Raw genomic sequence first — 22,724 nt, forward strand, 5'->3', positions numbered from 1 at the left:
CCACGGGTATTGCACTACCCCCCCCTGCAGGTTCTATACAACAAGAGGTGCAAATCCAGAGCCTGCAGGATAATGAAAGACCCTCACCACCCCAATAACAGCCTGTTTCAGCTGCTGAGGTCAGGCAGACGCCTGCGAACCCCAGCTACTAGGACAGAGCGGCTTAGGCTCAGCTTCTTCCCCCAGGCCATCAGAGCCATGAACAATGAACATTGAGTGCTCAGAACATTGAACTGTCCACACACAAGCACACATGAACACACACACGACACGCACACTGTGCACGCTCACACACGAGCAGCCACTTAACACTTTAACATGAGCGGGCACACACTCATGTCGCACACACGCACACTTATGGCCAAAGGAAAGGACACTTTAAATTAGAATAACAGGAACAGTGTATTGCACTACCAAAGCTAACTAGCATGTCCCACATGCTCTGTAAATAACTATGTACAGATACCGAGATGTCACTCCATGTTACCTGCTACCTGTTACTGCACAATGTTGTTTTCTTCTTTTGATTCTATTATATGTACCACTGTATTGCACATCGTTGCGGGCAAGACCACCCGCATTTCATTGTATACCTGTATGCCGTGACAATTAAAACTCTTGACTTGACTTGACTTGCTTTGCCTATGGCTATTCGAGAAAGTCCATTTGCTGCTCTAAAGAGACAGCTTAAATCATGGCTCATAGGCAGGCAGACCTGTGAACACTAGGCCTAGAGGCATTTGGGGGCGATAAGCACTTTATGATAGGCATTGTATAATATGTACTTTAAAACAAAAATATAGAGCACTTTAGGATAAGCCTAGCTTGCACTTAAGCATTTGCACTTTAGGATATGCCCCACCTAGATAGCACTCTAGTCGCATTTTAGGATAAGTATTACTCACAATTGTGTTACTACTACTTAATTATTAATTACTCCTGAAGCTTTGATTATTCACTGATAATTACTCCTGAAGCTTTGATTATTCACTGATAATTACTACTGAGGCTTTGATTATTCACTGATAATGACTACTGAGACTTTGAATATTCACTGATAATTACTACTGAAGCTTTGATTATTGGATGATAATTACTACTGAGGCTTTGATTATTCACTGAAAATTACTACTGAAGCTTTGATTATTGGATGATAATTACTACTGAGGCTTTGATTATTGGATGATAATTACTGCAGAAGCTTTGATTATTCACTGATAATTACTACTAAAGCTTTGATTATTCACTGATAATTCATACTAAAGCTTTGATTATTCACTGATAATTACTACTGAAGCTTTGATTATTCACTGATAATTACTACTGAAGCTTTGATTATTCACTGATAATTACTACTAAAGCTTTGATTATTCACTGATAATTAATACTAAAGCTTTGATTATTCACTGATAATTACTACTGAAGCTTTGATTATTCACTGATAATTACTACTAAAGCTTTGATTATTCACTGATAATTAATACTAAAGCTTTGATTATTCACTGATAATTACTACTAAAGCTTTGATTATTCACTGATAATTACTACTAAAGCTTTGATTATTCACTGATAATTACTACTGAAGCTTTGATTATTCACTGATACATACTATACTGAAACTTTGATTATTAGATTATGGTTCTGGTTTCTGCTGTAATGGGCAGATGTACATGTAAAAACATGTGGGTGTGGTGTAAAAACTGTACCACGTGAACTTTGGAAATTACTCAATAATCAACTAGGATGCAGTAAAAAACTTAAAACCAGATTCTCAAACATAAACATAAAAACGGACAACACGCTCATCACAGACAAGCTGGATGTAGCCAATTACTTAAACATTTTCTTCACAAACATAGCCACAACACTGGTAAACAAACTACCCTCCCACTCAGGGCTTTATGGGGTAGAACACATAGTAGCTTACTACAAAAACCTAGGGGTCCGCAAGGACGACTTCAAGCTGGAAATGGTAACAACAGATGAGGTACTCAATAAACTGAGCGCCCTCCAACCTAACAAGGCCACTGGCCATGACAACATCCCCTCCAAATTCCTCAGAGACTCAGCAGCCGCCATCACACCAATCATCACACACATAATAAACCTCTCCATAAAACAGGGACACGTCCCCAAGGACTTCAAAATTGCGAGGGTGACCCCTCTGCACAAAAAGGGCAGCAAATTAGACCCAGGCAACTACCGCCCTGTTTCTATTCTCACCTCCATCTCGAAAGTCATGGAAAAAATAGTCTACGAACAGGTCGAAAAGTACCTAGCGGAAAAAAATCTAATCTACGAATTCCAATCTGGCTTCAGAACATCCCACTCCACTGACACATGCCTTCTCTATTTGAATGACCACATCAAACAAGAGGTGGACGCAGGCAAATACTGCGGCATGGTCATGCTGGACCTACAAAAGGCCTTTGACACGGTCAATCACTCCATTCTGATTGACAAGCTAAAAGCAATTGGTTTTGATAGTCTATCAGTGAGCTGGATGCAATCCTACCTTGAGGGGAGGGAACAGATGGTGGAGGTAAACGGTACCCTATCCCCCCCCCCTCACAGTGAGCTGTGGTGTTCCACAAGGAAGCATACTAGGACCGCTACTGTTCCTAATTTATGCAAATGACATGTCGTCAGCTTGTGACTGCAACTTGTTCCTGTTTGCGGACGACTCAGCCCTGCTGGTCTCTGACAAGAACAAGTTACAGGTTGAAAAAACCCTCAGCTCGGAACTAGGCAGAATCTGCATATGGCTTGCTGATAACAAACTATCATTACACATGGGCAAAACAGAGTCCATTCTCTTCGGTTCAAATAACAAACTCAGCAAGACCGACGGCTTCTCAGTTACAGTGGGTGACAATATTGTCACAAGGAAAGATGAAATTACCTACCTGGGTTCCATCCTAGAGGCTAATCTCTCCTGTGACAAAATGGCATCCAATGTAATAAAAAAAGTCAACCAACGAACTCGATTCTTGTACCGGATCTCCTCTCTGGTAAACAAGAACACCCTGAAGACTCTGGCAGGAGCACTCATTCAGGGGTACTACGACTATGCTTGCACCTCATGGTACCAAAGCACCTCAAAGGCGCTAAAAACAAAATTACAAACATCTCAAAACAAACTGGTCAGACTACTGCTTGACCTTACTCCTAGAACCCACCTCACCCCTGCCCACTTTGACAACCTAGGATGGCTTAGAGTAGACGACAGAGTACAACAACTTGCAATGGGCCTGGTCTACAAGATACACTACACGACCAAGGTACCCATGTACATGTCAAAATACTTCCCAAAGGTCAGTGAATACCACGATCACAACACCAGAGGGAGCTCCACAAATCATGTTAAACCCAGATTCGGCTCAAATAAGGGACTAAACACGTTTCGCAATTATGCCACATCAATGTGGAACGCCCTACCCAAAGCTGTAAAGGAATGTGGATCACTACCCACTTTCAAAACCTCTCTCAAGGGACACCTACGGGAGACTGCAATTCAACACTGGCCCCTGTAAATATCCTAACCCAACCCCCTCCAATGTACAGTCATTTACCTAGTATGGTTTTGTCAATAGTTCAATGTACAATTGTGTTTGTTTGTACAGTGTCTCCCCCCCCCCCCCCTCAATGTACAGTGTTACTTGTTTATACAGTGTGCCCCCCGACCCCCCCCCCCCCCAACCACCTCCAATGTAAATTACCCAGTATGGTTGTCAATATCCCAATGTACCCAACCCCCCCCACCCAACCTCCTCCAATGTACAGTTTCTACGTCAAATGTATATACTCCCTTTTCTTGACTCCTTCTGTACCACAAACAGTACTGTATTTGCAAATCTGGTATGTCATAAATGTATAGATGTAGCAGTACTGACTATCTGTATGTCATGTATGTCATATATGTCTATATGAATTGAAAATGGGGGACCCTGATGGAAACAAGACAAACGTCTTTCTCAGGTCTGCATCCCCTTAACAATTGTATGTATTGAGCCGTACTGTATTGTACCCATTCTGCAATCTGTTAAATAAAGTTTTCATTCATTCATTCATTCACCACTGTATAAAAAAATTATTAGTCGATTAAAATACAGCATTTAATATGTGTGTATATTTGTGTGCATGTGTGTGTGTGTGTGTGTGTGTGTGTGTGTGTGTGTGCGTGCGTGCATGCATGCGTGCATGCGTGTGTGTGTGCGTGCATGTGTGTGAGTGTGTGTTACCTGAACAGGATAGAATATGGCTTGCAGAGTTGGGAGGATCTCAGTGAAAAACCTCACCCACATCTCAGAGAGGATGAGGAGCTGGCTATCACCTGGAGACAAGACCACAAAACACTGGCATCACACCAATGTGTAATATCAACATTTACATGGTTATGTTGTCAGCAGGTTCCAAGACCCTATGGTTTCCCCCAGACTGTAGACCTGCAAACCGCCTCAACTAAAGTATAGAGAAATAAATACACTTTCCACTTTCCACTTTGCCATTTTCACAATATCTCCCCTTTAGGAGACCCTCAGGGGGGGAAATAAATGGAGAAAAGGGCATAGGCACAATATCATGTTTATGTGTGGCTGTTATTTAGAACTGATCTAAAAAGATGAGATGCTGTCAGGATCAGACTCAGCAGATAACAGTGATTGATTGGTCAGGTCTTCCGTGGGTTTGCTTTGTGGCAATTTATCAAAGCAGTGAGTCGCAACGTCAGGGACAAAGAAGAAAACACCAGTCAAAAAAGTTAGATGCAAAAGCCAACTGAGGACGTGTGTGAGGAGTTGCCATGAGTATAGATGCACTGGTTTCACTGTTAACCAGTAACCAGTAACCATGTGGTGGTGTACAGAGCCAACATTTTGAAAATTGTGTCAATGTTGAATTATTTATGGCCCTGGAAATAATTATGATTTTTTAAATAATTTACATAATTCGTTTGTGGACTAGCTAGCTGATATCCTTAAGGGGTAACCTGTGTATGTTGTGCAATATGTCAAAGGAAGTAGATTGGATATCTGAAATTACTTCATCAACAGGCTTTACTCATCATTTTCACAACAGCTACAGTAGTTCTAACATTTTGGATAATTGTATGTCAATTATACCCTATAACATCATGCTTCATGCCATGCTTCAGTCTGTACAAGCCCTGAATTAAACGCTTAAACCTACTCCTGTTAAACAATACTGTATATTTGTATATCTAGTATGTCATAAATGTCTTGATGATATAACAGTACTGTATCTGTATGTCGTGTATGTCATAAATGTCATGATGAATTGAAAATGGGGGACCCTGATGTAAACTAGATGAAAGTCTTTCTCTGGTCTGCATCGCCTTAACAAATTGTGTGTAATGAGCCGTACTGTATTGTACCCATTCTGCAATCTGTTAATAAAGTTTACAATCAATCAATCAATCTCCACGGTGCACCCAAAGCAGGCATCATCAGTGTTTACTTGCATGCACACTTTGCACAGACTGAAGCATGGAGTATGAAGAACAGCATGGATTGTGCAGAGAAAGAACCCATCCACCGACCGACTACAGTACATCACTGATAAGTAGGAAACAGGACTGGGGGTCCAACATACATTACCTTTTAAAAAGAAACATTGGTCCTCATTCTCGAACATGTTCGTAAGTAAATATCTTGGTACTAACAAATTTACAAAAATCCTCCTCTGGATTCCTGAACGTGTGAAACAGTCTCCGTAAGTAGCCAAAATCATTGCAGCTGGGTTCCCATGAATGAAAAATGTCACTCATTCTTAAACTGGAAGCGCGTTCTCGTACACCTTCATTTGCATACAGAAACCCCCCGCCAGCTCCTTATAAGGAGAGGCTATCCATTGCGTCTGCTTTGTGCTGACCCTTATGGGGGAAATATTCAACAGGTAGCGCGGCAGCGATTTGCAACTGATAAAATGAGATTAGATTAAAATGTATTGTCATTATACAGCACAAGTACAATACAACATCCAACCAGAGTGCAAATGTAACAGTAAAGTGCAATAGTAACCTACAATAAGCACAGGTGATTAAACTGGGCTAGGTAGCGCAGTGGACTAAGCACTCGCCTACCACCGCAGAGACTCTGGGATCGAATCCAGCTGTCAGCGGTACCTCCGGCTTGGTCAGTCGTCCCTACTAACACAATTGGCAGTGTTAGCGGGTGGGAAGCCGGCGGGGTATGTGTCCTGGTTGTTGTAAACTGCGACTCCTACTGGTCCCTGTTCAACAGGGAGGGGATCTGGGGGAAATAACGTGAAGCTCCCATGTGTTACGTTCCCCCAGTGAAACTCCTCGCTGTCAGGTGAAAAGAAGCGGCTGGCGACTCCACGTAGGTATGTATCGGAGGAGGCATGTGGTAGTTTTTTTATCTTTTTTTTTTTTTATCTTTTTCCCCCTCCATTTTTCCTCCGATTTTTCTCCCATCCCAATGTTAGTCGTATGCCAATTCCCAATCCCTTCCTGGTCGCTGCGCACTTACCCCCCACAGTCAGATCATCTGGGAGAGTGGAGGCTACCACGTGCTTCCTCCGACACACGTCCAGCCAATCAACCGCTTCTTTTCACCTGGCAGCGCGGATCCTCCCTGAGAGGTGACAACCCCGCAGCTGTGAGCTGGATTCGAACAAATCCAGCTCACAACTTCGGGGTTGGTGACGAACGCAATCTCCGCTACGCCACCTAACCGCCCGGCATGTGGTAGTTCTACACCCTCCCCAGGCCAACAGTGGGGCAATGCGCGCAACGACCAGGAAGGGAATTGGCATAATGACTAAATTGGGATGGGTGAAAAATAAAGAAAGCCAAAAAAAGATATATATATACAAATAAAACCAACAATAAATAATATCATGGAGAACAAGATGGTATATGGAATATTAATAGTCTAGTCCACTATAGCTAGGCCTACATCCACGCGATTGGGTTCAGTTTTTATTTATTTATTTATTTATTTTCGGACATGGTTCGTTGAGTCATGACTATATACTGTATGTAAAACGTGATTGTTAATGATACAAATATTGTCATATTTATTATCATTATAATTATTTAATTCTGCGGATGTCTGTAGGATCGAAGTGACACAATCCCCTCGATTCTACAGACATCTGCGGAATTAAAGAATTATATCGCGGATATAGCTACTGTATAGTGGAATAGACTGTATTAATATGCCATATATACCATCTTGTTCTCTATGATGTTATTTATTGTTGGTTTTATTTATTTCTATTGCTTAGAAAGAAAGAAATGTGTGAAGAAATGGCTTGGTAAGGCAGGCTCAGCTCGCACGCACACACACACACACACACACACACACACACACACACACACACGTACTGTATGTGTAATGAATTGTTCTCCACATTCTCCACAAATCCGTTTCTCCACACATTTCTTTCTTTCTAAGAAATAGAAATAAATAAAACCAAAAATGTATAATATCATAGAGAACAAGACGGTATATGGATGAATGAATGAATGATTTAAAACTTTATTTAACAGATTGCAGAATGGGTACAATACAGTACGGCTCAATACATACAATTGTTAACACTTCCAGCGCCAAAAACGCTGTCCAGTGTTATTGGCCGCCATGCGTTGTCTGCCAGGATCGCTGTACAGCGTTTTTGAGATCAATATTTCATTTTTTCGCCATGGCATTCATAATTCATATACCCACCCCCGGTCCTGCAGCTGGACGCCAGATGTGACTGCAACGACGGCTCAATACCGCCACCTGGTGGATGGTCGGCCGAATTACACTCGCAAAACAGGAAATGGTATCAGTGCATCGAGGAAAATCATCCGGCAGTCACATCTCGTTACGGGACTCCCGACAGACACTATGTACTTATGGATCGCTTTCTAAACTTAATAATCGATATGATTTCGGCATTTATTGCGCCATACAAACCGGAAATGGACCTAGTCCTAGGCGATCGGCATTGTATAATTGGGATCTTTCACCGCCAGTCTCATTGGCCCACGGTAAGAGGAATATAACGTTATTTTCAACCCACGTTATTTGTGCATTTCCTTGTTTGCAAACCATCTGATCAATATATCCACCCAACCTACATAAAGCAGTTACTGATGATCAAGGAATTATAAACGACCCCCCCCCCTTTCCTCCACGCATGATGAAGCATAATGTATACCGATCATATACATTTGAATTTTTTAATATAGCGTGTATGGGAAAGAAACAGCAATCGATAATCTATATATGCGTTTGGGCCTATAACTAGCGTTTTTGGAATTGCAGCAGAAAAGATTAAAAACATACTTATATTCTAGAAGGTATTAACACAACAATGTATGAATGAAAAAGTATAACGTTCCCACATCCTGAACGATAGATAATCGATGTTGAATGGGCCATAGTAATGTCAATATAGCAATAAAATGTTATAAAAAGTTATAGCCCTGCAAAGAAGGTAAACATCTCCATAGGCTTAAAGCGCTGGCAGAGAGGGGTATGAGATGTGCATAACCCCCGGCGGGCAATGTGTTAAGGGGATGCAGACCAGAGAAAGACGTTTGTCTTGTTTACATCAGGGTCCCCCATTTTCAATTCATACTGACATTTATGACATACACAACATGGCATATTAATACAGTCTATTCCACTATAGCTATATCCGCCGCGATTGGGTTTAGTTCTTATTTATTAATAAATTTTCTCCAAAATGATTTAATATTTATAAATTTTTTTGATTCCCTTTTTCCCCCTCCTTCTTTTTCCGATTTTTCTCCCATCCCACTGTTAGTCGTTATGCCAATTCCCAACCCCCTTCCTGGTTGTTGCGCACTTTCCCCTACTGTTGGTCCGAGAGGCCGGAGACTGTCACATGCTTTCCTCCGACGCATGTGTAGCCAGCCGGCAGCCAGCCTGGCCGCGCAGATTCTCACCGGGAGAGTGTAACGTGTGGAAGGTCGCACTACCTCTCTCCAGATCCTACCCTTGCTGAGCAGGCGCCCCGACCGAACTGTAGGGGTCGCTGTCCACAATGCCCAGGACCCACCCACGGCTCCCCTCCCCCTAACTCAGCCAAATGAGTTAGTATAGCGATCAGCCCGAGCCAAGGCAATGCTGACTCTCCGGGAGTCGAGACCGCAGCCTCTTGCATTGGTGACGAGTACAATCTCCGCTACGCCACCTGACCGCCTACAATCACCTGTGTATTGTATGTTACAATTGCACTTTACTGTTACATTTGTACTCAACTTAATTTTGTTGTATTGTACTTTGATCATTGTACAGTTGGTGCCGTGACCCGGATATTGCTTGCTTTGAAGTTGCTTTGAAGTAAGAGACTATGTGCAGTGCCAAGGCGTGTGGGGGTAGCCATGGACGCAAGCCAAGCCAGCGAGCGGGCCAAGCAAGGCCGGGGGGGCCAGCGCCATGGACCAACAACCGACGGTGAAAAGGGAAAAAGTGAGTCTCTCAACAACTTCACAAGCCAATAAAAAACGAACAAATAGTGCATCCGTAAACATAATTAACACACACCTGGGCCAGCTGTAATGTGAAGACAAACAGACATATGAATGAGTGATCTGGCGGGAGGGAGTGATGTGTATTACAGAGAGAGGCAGGGCTGCACGGTTTTGGTTTGGGAGAGCAGCAGCGGCAGAGGTTTTACCTAAAAGATAGTATGACAGACACCATGGCTTGGGAAAGCAAAACAAAAGCCAGAGGGTAAAAGTGTATTGAGGAAGACGGAGAAGGGATGCTAAGCGAGACAAAAAAAAGACTGTCAGGTCACGGTGATAGCTAGAGACGGCGCTCCTTAAAATGGCGCTGTGGTCTCAGAGAGGACCGGAACTGTCCTGACAGGAGAGATAAGGGCCTGATAAGGTTTACCTTAAAGTGCGTAATATGTTATCGGGCAGGAGTGGTTCAAATGAATTTTTTGTCCGAGATAGCGTCCCCTTTTTAGGTAGATAGGACGACGGAGCGTGGGCTTTAGTGTCTTATCTATAGATGGAATGACAACTAAATCAGAGAGACAAGATGGCCGCAAGAAGGGATTTTCCACGAGGAGGCTGACACCAGATAAGAAAGAACTAGAGATAGGGGGGGACACGTCAGCTAAATTACTCTAGACTGAGTTGGCCGCCAACTAGGGGTGGGAGTGGGGTAATGCAGGGATTCCATAGGTCTCTACGCCTGTACGTTAATGCCAAGCAAGCAGTGCAAAAATGCTTCCGCATTCGTCACCGCACGCTAGTGCGGTAAAGCGCCCTTCTTTTCAGACAAATGCTACCGTGCGTGCACCGGCGGCGGCGTGCTCGCTCAGGTGCGTGCGTGCGCCGGCGTGCTCGCGCGAGGTGCCCGCGCATGCGCATGAGATCCCGCCTTGGTTGGAGCTCAATATATATAAGTCACCGCCTCTTATTCACTATCTGGCACTAGCTCAATTGGCAAGGACACATGGCTGTGGATCCTATGGCTTGTTTGCTGGCGAGTTCGAATCCCATCGAAAATATTTTTTAACGTGATTTTTTTTTAACGTGTATTCTTTCGCCGGTTAAGGTTAGGCATTGTTTCGGAGTTGGTTAAGGTTAGAACGGTTAAGTTTAGGCGCTGTTAAGGAGCTGGTTAAGGTTAGAGTTTGTCAAAGAGAATGGCAATATAATTTCTATGGTTAAGGTTAGGCATTGTTTCGGAGTTGGTTAAGGTTAGAACGGTTAAGTTTAGGCGTTGTTAAGGAGCTGGTTAAGGTTAGAGTTTGTCAAAGAGAATGGCAATAGACAGCCTATTTCCGCACGACCTGGGCGCTGGGCGGCGGGAAATGAAAGGCGCATTACTGCATGCCACTACGGTAAGTTTTTGCACTGCTTGCTTGGCATAAAGCTACACGCGGTCTCTACTATCATCTAGTGGCGGAGTGGGGGAGTGATTCCAGTTAGGACACTGGAACCAGTAGGAGGGGGGAATATTATTATTATGATTATTGTGATTCCAGTTAGAAGTTTAATTTAATTAAAGAAAGATTCAAATTACCAGTGATTCCAGTTAGAAGAGTTTAAGTTGATTAAAATTACCAGCTGCTGTGTGTTCCCTGGTGCCACAGGGAATGCATCATGGGCATCGACTAGCGAGATCGATTTTTTATTTTTATTTTTTTTATCTTTTTCCCCCTCCTTTTTCCTCCGATTTTCTCCCATCCCAATGTTAGTCGTTATGCCAATTCCCAATCCCCTTCCTGGTCGCTGTGCACTTACCCCCCACAGTCGGTCTGGGAGAGTGGAGGCTATCACGGGCTTCCTCCGACACACGTCTAGCCAATCAACCGCTTCTTTTCACCTGGCAGCGCGGACTCTCACTGAGAGGGTGTAACGTGTGGAAGGATCACACTACCCCCCTTAGATCCTATCCGTGCTGAGCAGGCGCCCTGACCGAACTGTAGGAGTCGCTGTTTACAACGACCCGGACCCACCCCGCCAGCTTTCCCACCCTCTAATACAGCCAATTGTATTAGTGTGAACAGCCAGCCAAGCTGGTGACAACGCCAGAGCTGTGAGCTGGATTCAAACAGGCGAATCCAGCGTCTCCGGTGTTGGTGACAAACGCAATCTCCGCTACGCCACCTGACCGCCACGAGATCGCAGTTTTGACGGGATGCTGTCTCCCTTCATCTGGCACGAGGGAGGGAGGCCGTGTACGTTAAAATGACAGCCGAGTATGATTGAAAAACCAAGTAGTTTGTTGATTCTGACGGTTGTTTGAAGAATCAAAAAGGAGGAGTGAAAGATGTCGAGGTTTTTTCAATGTATATAATGTATATATTGGGGGAGATGACAGGATCTAAAGGGGCCAGGTCAGAGAGGTAGATGTGCATGGTGGTGGAGGCGGTCGGAGAGAGAGGCATTGTATTTAGCAGCAGACTAAGATAGAGCCCAGGGCATGCCGAGGTCGCCATCAGCACATAACAACTGATAAGAACAGCAGCAGGCAGAATGGTCAGAGAGAGAGTTTGACATCAATGAAACAAACGTTTTTAATGTGTGTGAAGGGGTGAACAGCAGTTGCCATGACAGCGCGTCACATGGCCACAAGAAGAGGGGCGGGGCCTGTCATTGCTATGCCGAGATGATAATGATGATGATGAATATTGTAAATGTGAGTTTCCTTTCGGGTGTAAGTTAGATCTAGACACGAAGCTGACGCGAGCGGACGTGGATCAGAGACTTTTCATCCCTCCCTCACCCTCGCCGGTGGGGGAGGGGAAATGACACATCATCATTAGCTTCGGCTAACGGGAGAAGGGTTTTGGCTAACAACAAGGCCTCAGCCACCATTGGACTAAACAGCAGAAGACGATAGAATAATGAATTTAGTGTTCCATCAAAGACTTTTCAAGGACAATACGAGATGGGTAACATCTGAGGCTGTTGTTTATGTAATAAACAACGGGTTCCAAGAAAGGTAACATGTCTGACGGTGTGAATTATTATGATTACGGATTGCATTAAAGGGGAACGATGTACAGCCAGTATGAGAAAACGTCAGAGAAAATAAACACAACGCAGAACTACACAACGACAACAATGGAGAGGTGATAAGTGGCTGATTGTGGTTTGCCAGAATCCAACAGTTGGATCAATCGCATTTTGATCAGTCGCAAATCGCTTCCATGCTACCTGTTGAATACAGGGGTCAGCACTGCACAGATGCAATGGTGAGCCTCTCGCTTCTCTTTTGCACACAGCCTCACCTTATAAGGAGCTGGTGGGGCGGGTCTGTATGCAATTTCAGGTGTACAAGAACACGCTTCCAGTTTAAGAATGAGTGACGTTTTTCATTCATGGGAACCCAGCTGCGTTGATTTTGGCCACCAACGAAGACCGTTTCACGTGTTCAGGAATCCAGAGGAGGATTTTCGTAAATTTGTTAGTACAAACTTTTTACGAAGATAGTTACAAAGACACTTATGAACATGTTCGAGAATGAGGTCCATTGTTGACAAGTTTAAGAGTTAAAACAACATACTGTACAATAATATTCATGAGATGCCTGTGGCCCCACTTACCCTCATACAGACGGATCTTATCCAGCATGTGTGTTAGGCCTTTGGTCAGGAGTTGGTTCTATTGATAAAAGGACAAGTTTTGTTTTAAAATCTGTAATATATTGTACATAACCCCCACTGCCCCCATCACTCATGGTGTCCCCCAAGGCTCAGTACTTGGTCCCCTGCTCTTAATCCTCTACATCCTTCCACTTGGTCTGATTCTCCGCCAACATGGCCTCCGTTTTCATTGTTATGCAGACGACACTCAGCTCTACCTCTCCACCAAGACTATCACTCCAGCCACTCTCTCCACCCTCACCACCTGCCTCACAGACATCAAACCATGAATGCAAAATAACTTTCTCAAACTAAACTGCAATAAATCAGAAATCATCATTATCGGTCCAAAATCCCTCACCAGCCACACCCAGGATTTCTCCCTAAATATTGATGGTTCCATTGTCACCCCCTCCACTCACGTCCGTAACCTTGGCATCATCCTGGACTCCACCCTTTCTTTCCTCCCCCATGTGAACCACATAACCAAAACGGCCTTCTACCACCTCCGGAACATTGCTCGTCTCCGCCCCTCCCTATCACTCTCCGCTGCTGAAACACTGGTTCATGCATTCATATCATCAAGACTGGACTACTGTAACAGCATCCTCTACGGCTCACCAAACACTATCCTAAACTCCAATATGTCCAAAACTCTGCTGCCCGCATGCTCACCTCCACCCGTCGCTCTGATCACATCACCCCTGTCCTCCACGATCTCCACTGGCTTCCAATCAAATACAGGATACAATTTAAAATACTTCTCATCACATTTAAAGCCCTCAACAACCTTGCCCCTCCCTACCTGTCCGACCTCCTCCACCGTCACACGCCCACCCGTCGCCTTAGGTCTGCAGATGCCAACCTCCTAACACCTCCCACGACCAGGCTCCGGACCTGGGGCGACAGGGCCTTTGCTGCTGCTGCCCCCTCCCTCTGGAATGCCCTCCCCAGCCATATCTGTGATGCAAACACCCTGACATCTTTTAAATCAGCCCTCAAAACCCACCTTTTCAATCTTGCTTTTGACCTCTAATTCTGTCAGTTTTATTTTATTTTGTCATGTATTATTTTTGTTCTGTTTTTTGTTTTGCCATAGTTTTGTCTCTTCTACCCATGTAAAGCGTCTTTGAGCACCTGGAAAAGCGCTATATAAAATAGATGTAGATGTATTATTATTATAACGCGTCACCTTGTGTTTTCAGTGCATTGCTCTGAAAACTGAACAATGATCCAGTGCTCAGCTGGCTGAGGTTAATGACACAATGCAAATGTATCTAGAAGAGAGCCATCTGCTATGCAAATTAAATGATTCTCACATGCTACGTAGGTGGTGAATGGATGCTGGGATGTCAACACATGCCAATGTGTGGAGTTTGCATGTTCTCCCTGTGTTCCCGTGGGTTTCCTCCAGGTACTCTGGTTTCCTCCCACACCATAAAGATATTTACATTGATGTGGAAACTGAAGATGTTGATTAATGTGCACTGTCCCTATGTAAAAATAAATAAATAAACTTAAACTTAAATTTAAACATAGGATATATAGAAATGAGCAGGTGTTGCATACTGAGAGAAGGGAAAGTGTAACATTTACAAAAGAAAGTGAATATATTATCACTGTAACTGAGGGGTACAATTCCCTGACTGTATTACTAGATATGATACTTACTACCACTACCTTTGTACTTAATATTCGGCCACCCAGTACTCGGCATAAATATATTATGATGAACACTGTCACGTAGATGAAACGGATCCAACACAAATGTACGAATTAGAAATAGGTCTTTATTTCTACACAGCGATGGTGTGTAGAGCAAGCACTTAATCAAATCAATCACATTTATGAATGGGAATTAGTATGCACTTTTATGGCAAGAGTATTCGTCGGTATATCAATAGAGAATGTCCAATCTCTGAAGGCGCAGGTGGTACATATACGACCTGGAATAGTTAAGGAATAACAGCAATTATACTTGAATGATTATAGACTGGATACACTAGGGGGGGTTAATCCGGTCGCTTGTAAGCCGACAGGAGTAGGAAGGGGGGGGGGGGTAGAGTCCGGCTGCCTCATCCGGCCAAGGGTATCCCAGGTGAACCCACTGTAGTGCCGTTCAATGCGCCGGCGATCCTTGGACCGCAGATGAAAGCAGATGGACTCTTTGTGGGCCGGCGTCCTCCGGTCCACGGAGGAGAGACGTGAAGCGACCTCGTCTTGCAGAGCGTCTCCTCACCTTGCGTCCTCTCCAGGGGGGGGGGGTTCCAACACACGGCAGTGTCGGGGGTCTTTATCCATGGAATAATCAACGTATACAAAGCATAATCCGTGCCTGGGAAGGCGGGCTGTCGTCGGTAGAATAATCCGGTATACAGGTCCACTCGCTCGTCGGCTCTGGGGCTCCTCGGGTGCAATCTCACATGGGGTCGATCATCCTGGATAAACAGCCAGTTTTCTGCCCGAAACGATGGGGTGCTGACTACGGTAGTATTCTCACCGCACGAAGCACTATATATTAACAGACTATTATTAGCTTAATAGACTACGTCCAACTCGACGATATAGTGCCAAATATGACTATTCAAATATTAATATACACGATGTCTCAATACCGATGGTAGGCCGAACTTGGCCTTACTCCCACACGTGGCGTCGCGGGGAGGCTTTACGTCTGTCACTCTATTGGAGGGTAAGAAACTGGACTGAAAAGGAAGTCCTACTTTAGTAGCGCAGTATATATACGCACTATGAACAAATAGTCCCATTAGTGGTGCGGTAGCCAGATTCCTACGCGGAACTAGGACTTGTTCGTACATGTTGAGCGGTACGTTTGAACTGGGTCTGGGGGGTATGGCAGCCTGGCACCAAGGTCTCGACCAATAGTAGAATGGAGACTATTATGGGATGTTCAGTAGGCTAGAATGGATATTCAATGCATATTGTACAAGGAATATACAAGGGATATCAAGGAATATTAGAGAATATACAAATACAATTAAATATATATATATAATAAATATATATATTCGGTTTAATCTGGCCCTTCACAACAATCACAGTTAAACTTGTCCAATGGTAAGTTTAAGTGGAATGTACTACCTTTTTGTGAAATAAATAAATAAATGAATCACAGCTTTGACTAAATTAAATATCTCTCAATTCAGAGAGTATCTACTGATAGGATTTAGTATTGTTAAGCCTTGCTCTTAAATATTTGATTTCTTTGCAGAAAATGGAATACTATTGAATGAATTGCCATATTCAAGCATATTTTGAAATCGTTGGTAAATAACTCAAAGCATTTCTCTTGAGGTTGCTACTGTTGGCCTCACCTCAGGCTCTGCCAAGAGATGTCTGAGAAATTCACACTATAATAAAATACTAAACTCTGGAGTGTGTACAGAGTAAATTGAGACCACCATTAATTCATAAAAGAAAACAGAAGACATAGGATAGTTCTGATTTTTGAAATTTTGGTTGTATGAAATACGATAAGTAATATAGTGGATGCAAACTGAGCAAAGCGGGAAGCTTTAGACAGGCAGCAAATGGCAGATATGGGGTCATGAAACCAAAAAGGTCTGAATCCACACCACAACTAGGGTGACCAGATGCAAAAAGTCCAAAAGCAGGACAACAGTAAGATTTATGTGGGACAAAGTGGGACAGATAGATAATGTAAATTTTTTTATTAGAATAACTCGTCTTCACCGAATAGATAAAGGTTAAATCAAAATAAATACAAATTAAATACAGAATTATATCTCTCCACATTCATCTTGGCACTGGCAGCCGGCTTGTTACCACCTAACATCTGTTTTAAATATTCAAACTTTATCACTTGACAGAAATGTCTTGTGTTCGATATATTTTTTTTGCTTCGAAAAGAGGGACATCCTCTCAATATGTGGGACGCGGTCTCAAATGGTGGGACAGTACAACCAAAAGGGGGACACCTGGTCACCCTAACCACAACAAAGGGTTATCCATTTCCAAAATAAAACCTCAGTCCTCCAGCATTTTGAAACAGCTGATAGGCCTTGTTACCTGTCAACATGCCCCAGAGCATAGTAATACACAGCAGGTATTTTTCTAGAAACAAAATAGTGCCAGAATTTGAAATGCTGGAGGACCATGTTTTTTTTTGCATGCATCTTGTGATGTGGATAAGAACTTATTAGAGTCTGACAGCTAATATATACCATAGTGGGCGGAGGTTTATGGAAATTCAAAATGAGTATAATGGCTGGCTGGCAGTAAAGACTGATATTCAGGGAACCAATGGCTGTTGGGGATTTACTAATAACTATCACACAACAGTCCCGTTGATCAACCCCGCTTTTATGAAGCGAGAAAATATAACATAACATAAAAATAGATATAATGCATATCAATACTGAAATTATATTATGTTAGTGATACAACCAAAACCGCACAATATAGGCTAGTGATTGATAAGATAGTGATAAGATAGTGATTGGGTCTTCATACTGTAACGAAAAAGCAGAAAACAGGGAGAACCATACATGTGTTGGGAATGGACCTATTTTATAGGCTTCATTTGTGAGAAATCATTGGTAATTGTGTTCACATGGATTCTACAGACATCCTACGTTTTACATGTATAGTCATGATTCAACGAGGTACGTACACAAACACAGCAAATGGCAGTGAATAAATAACTAAATAAATAAGAAAACTCAATCGTGCAGATATAGCTATAGTGGAAGAGAATGGACACATCTACATTCTGCTCTCAGCACATTCCATTCCTTTCATAGGCTATATATTTGCCATTTTGTTTAGTCAATATATTGTCTTGTATATTGTTATTTTTTATTGTTTATTTAAAAAAAAGGTGCTTACCTGTTAAGCTATAGCCCTATTTTCAGAAATTTCGCCTAAAGGTACATGCCTAAGTAAATGGAAGATTGCTCCACTTCTTTTATTTTTTACTTGATTTACAAACAAACATCCACATACAACATACAATACAATTGGCGGTCAAAATTATAAAAGACATGTACAATACAATTCGACAGATAAGAACTAAAAGATATAGCTGATAGTAGAAAATAATATCAAAATCAAATGAAGAGTTGACCTAAAATAAATTAACTAAAGGGAAAAGGGAAAACAAAAAAACAAAAACAAAGAAAAGAGATAAAAGAATAAAGTGACATGGGTTCTTTGGTACCTTCATAGTTTATTTTCATTTCGATTTCGATTTCTCTTCTCATCTCCTTTTCACTCTCCTGTGATATCGTTTATTTTCTTCCTATACTCTTCCCACTTCTCCCATTTTGACTCAAACTTCTCGTCTTGCCTCAGCCTATGTATGATTCTCTCCATTTCCTGTATCCCCCCCACTATCTCTGTCCATTGTTTCCTCATCGGTGCTATAATCTATACCACATTTTCGTCAATGCTTTCTTGGCTGCTCCTAGTAATATCTTAATCAAGTATTTGTCTTCCCCCTGAATTCCTTCCTGTGTTAAGTTCCCTAAATACAATACTTGGCCTGTCTGGGGTATTTCATATCCTACTATTTCATTTATTATCTCTCCTATCTCTTCCCAATAGTTCTTTATTATCTGACATCCCCAGAATATGTGTGTGTGGTTTGCTATTTCCTGTCCACATTTTCTCCAGCATGGTTTCTGTGTTGGTGTATAGTTGCCCTGTATTTCTGGTGTTATAAAGAATCGAATCATGTTTTTCCACCCAAACTCCCTCCATATCCTTGACCCTGTGGTTTTGTGTTGTATCTTACATATGTTATACCATTCTTCTTCTGTTATCTCCGTTTCTAATTCCTTCTCCCACTTTTCCTTTATATATATGGTTGTGATGTCCTTGCTGTCCATTATTGCCTGAGATAGTGCTGATATCCCCCCCCCCCCTTCCTTCCTTCGTATGCTTTTACCATTATCCTAATTATCCCATTCTGATCTTTGTCTTTGTCTAGTTTTATTTCCTTGTTGTAGTAGTCTCTAATCTGTAAATATCTAAAGTGGTCTCTATTCTCTAGTCCGAATCTTTCTCTAAATGTTTGTCTGGATCTCCCCTCCTTCTATCATTGTACATATTGCTGTTATGCCCCCCTGCATCTTTTGAACCCATGATCTTCTATCCCTGGTTTAAATTTGTTGTTGTGCGTTATCCATCTCAGTATCTTGGTTTATTTTTCTAGCTTGTATTTCTTTACTATCTTGTTCCATATATTTATAGTGAATTTGGTAATTGGGTCTATTAGTTGTTCCTTTCTTCTGTATAGCTCCCTGTCTCCTATTAGTGCCTGCACTTTGAGTCCCTAATTTTTTGTTTCTATGTCTTTCCATTTGTCTTCATAATTCTCGTTGCACCAACATGCTTATCAGCTGTGCTGCGTAGTAGTAATCTTCTAAACTGGGTATTGCCATTCCTCCTTTCTCCTTTGGTAATTGTAGAGTCACATATCTGATCCTTGGCCTTTCCCCCCCCCCATATGAATCTTGATATCTGTTTATTCCATTCCCTGAACTGGCTTTGTGGTAATATATTCATCTTTATGATTTCTATCCTTGAGCTAAAGTCTAGAGGCATTACTGTCCATCTTTCTAGGTCTCTTTTGATTTTCTGATTAATCTGTGTATAGTTTGTATCATATAGTCCAGGGGTCAGCAACCTTTTTGACATGGAGTGCCTGTTTGAAATATAGTTGTAACTAGTGTGCCTCAACAATATTCCATGCATCGTAATTTTTTTTCTCATAATCAGGTATTTTTAATGATAATTTTTACATTATTACATCATTATTGTTATTGTTATTATTAACAATATTATTATGATGGTTGTATCAACCCTAAATCTGAGTTGGGGGGGGGGGGAATGCAATGCAGACAAACAGCTGCATACAGTGCGACCATTTCACTCACATTTGCCCATTCATTTTTGGACACATCACACACCATCGGTGTGTGTACTGTACGTGTGCTGTCATAGCTCCACCTACAGGCCTAATGGAGAACACCAGGAGAAGACCAGGATGTGAATGGAGGGTGAATGTTGTCGCGTATTCTTGGAATAACGTGAGACCACAACTGTGAACTGATCTGGTCATTTATTTACCATCGCAATCACGTCAGTTAACTCTCTCGTTACCTTGAACTCCCCTCCTATACATAGTCCCCAGCAGGGTTTCCGTTAGAAAAAAATTGTTGCCGGTCTCCGTGACCTGCAAGATTTCAATCTACCGGACAAATGAGATTAATTCCGGTCATAGTTTATTGAGCTTTAAAACAATTGATAGGCAGGCTATATAAAGAATGTCATCCTCAAGGCATGTAGATTTATAATATTATTACTTAAAATGAGGCTACTTTTGCGTATACAGTCATTAATATATTCCAAATAAAATAAGTCCCTCGATACTCCGTGCTGCTGCTGACTTGAAATAAAATAGACTGCGTATGTGGGCAGTCGGTCCGACACTAAACAGCAGTCTGTTATAATCACATTTTTATGAGCTAACGAATTCCGTTATATTGGACATTTGTATTAATTATATCAAGCGAAGAACTGAGAAATTTTGCAGAGAGAGACGGCAACATTATCGTGGGTTTGCGTGATGTATATCTCCACCTCCCAACGACTTGGTGCTGGTCATAATGTCCGGTGAAAACAACTCCCTCCAAGCACAACTTGACCACCCGAACCGTACCAAAACAGGCCAAAATTAAATAGCCCATGCGACGAACGATTCATTACATTCGTTTCATCGTTGCTCCACCAAGCAGCCGGTCCAACAATGAAAGCTGTTATCAGCGCGAGCCGGCCGCAGTTAGTTTGCAAGAAGCATCCAGCTGCAGACCCGCAGAGCAGCTTTCCAGGTCTGGGGACCGCACTGTGCCAGCAAAGCTGGTGGGTTCTGTGGGTCTGCAGCTGCATGCCTTCCGCAAATCCAGCAGCAAGCTCTCGCTGAGCGAAGCAACGACAACAAACGCAATGATTGTTTCGTTCATCGCATAGGCCACCCAACTCCAGCCCATCCAAATACAATTCAAATAATCAAACTGTGCCCAGAGGGAACTATTTTCACCGGACACTATGACCGGAGAGATTAAATATGTCGGACTTCAACAGATTTTGCCGGTCAAATACCGGTAATTACCGGCTAACGGAAACGCTGGTCCCCAGCCCCATTCCTATTGGCCGGGCACTCACCTTACTTCCTGTTCGTCATACCAATAGACCCGGCCCACATAGATGGTCTAAACTATGATAACACCACATCTCCCCTTTCTTGAGAACAAAAGGGTAGACTGCCTTTGTCTCCTCAAACCTTAGAGGATTATTCTGCCTCTTGTGTAGAAAGGTCTGTCCCTGTTTAACCCTGTTAACCAAACATTATTATTCATAGTGCCTTATACTAGACTATACCATTTACATTCTACATACCATATTTACATACATTTAATTTGTCTTATACATTTGTGCCCTTTTTTTTCCTTTTTTTTTTTTTAAACAATTTCAGATCCCCTTTCCCCCCCCAGTTCACAGGTCAAGCCTATTAGGCTTCACTACAGTTCTCCCAGACCGGGTTTTGAGAGTGAGAGTCCCTTTAGGTGCGGCTTGGGATACCACACCCGGTGACATGGGAGCCTGCTCAGGAGTTGGCTCAGCCTGCTCAAGAGTTGGCTCTGGCGTTTGGTGCTGTAGTGGGGAACCTCTGTCCTGCTCAAATGTCTGAAGAGGTATCAGGTGCAGGCGGTTGCGTCTCACCACCCCCTGAGGTAGATCCACCAAGTATGACCTTGGAGTGGAGTGTTTCTGGAGCACTGTCCCAGACTCTTCAGCGTCAGTGACCCATACTTGTTCTCCTGGTGACAAGTCACTGAGAGCTTTGGCACGGTGACGTTTGTTGTAAGTTTCAGCATCCGCCACGCCTCTCTTCTCCTCCTTCCGAGCGAACGCACTGCAGTCCGGCAGCGCAGGAACCAGCTGGGAGGGAATGGTCGGCACAGTGGTGCGGAGACGTCGGCCCATGAGAAGTTGAGCCGGGCTGTAACCACTCTGGAGAGGTGTGGCTCTGTAGGCGAGTAGAGCCAGATAAGGATCTCCAGCCTTTTTCAGCAGATTTTTTACTGTCTGGACTGCGCGTTCCGCTTCGCCATTACTTTGGGGAAACCTCGGGCTGCTGGTGACATGCCTGAATCCATATGTAGCTGCAAAGGACGCGAAGGCCTGTCCAGAAAACTGTGGCCCATTATCTGACATCAGGACCTCTGGAATGCCATGGCGGGCGAAGATTGAGCTGAGGTGAACGATGATGTCGGTGGACCTGGTATGAGATAATAGTGCAATCTCAACATACCTGGAGAAGTAGTCGACAACGAGCAGGTATGTCTTGCTTCCCAAGACAAACAGATCTCCCCCCAACTTCTGCCATGGTCTTTCAGGGCGTTCAGACACCATGAGTGGCTCTCTGTGGTTATGGCGCTCTTGTATACATGTCCTGCAGTTGAGTACCATGCTATTTATTTGCTGCCCGAGTCCTGGCCACCACACGGACTGATGCGCGCGCGCTTTACATTTCACCACGCCTTGGTGTCCCTCATGTATTTTGGCCA

The 22,724-nt window shown here is 43.1% G+C and overlaps 1 protein-coding gene across 2 annotated transcripts in view; it reads right to left on the reverse strand.

The window, feature by feature from the left end:
- The window catches only part of prr5l (proline rich 5 like), a 117,233-nt gene that overhangs the window by 28,600 nt on the left and 65,909 nt on the right, over positions 1 to 22,724 (reverse strand). For both annotated transcript variants that reach the window (XM_084334833.1, XM_084334832.1), the window contains exons 5-6: positions 13,072 to 13,129; positions 4,242 to 4,333 (exon numbers count right to left, since the gene is read on the reverse strand). In XM_084334833.1, coding sequence (XP_084190959.1) covers positions 4,242 to 4,333; positions 13,072 to 13,129 — 150 coding nt within the window. The remainder of the gene's footprint in view (positions 1 to 4,241; positions 4,334 to 13,071; positions 13,130 to 22,724) is intronic.

This window comes from Notolepis coatsorum, assembly GCF_963971535.1.
Source record: "Notolepis coatsorum genome assembly, chromosome: 18".
Classification (NCBI taxonomy): Eukaryota; Metazoa; Chordata; class Actinopteri; order Aulopiformes; family Paralepididae; genus Notolepis; species Notolepis coatsorum.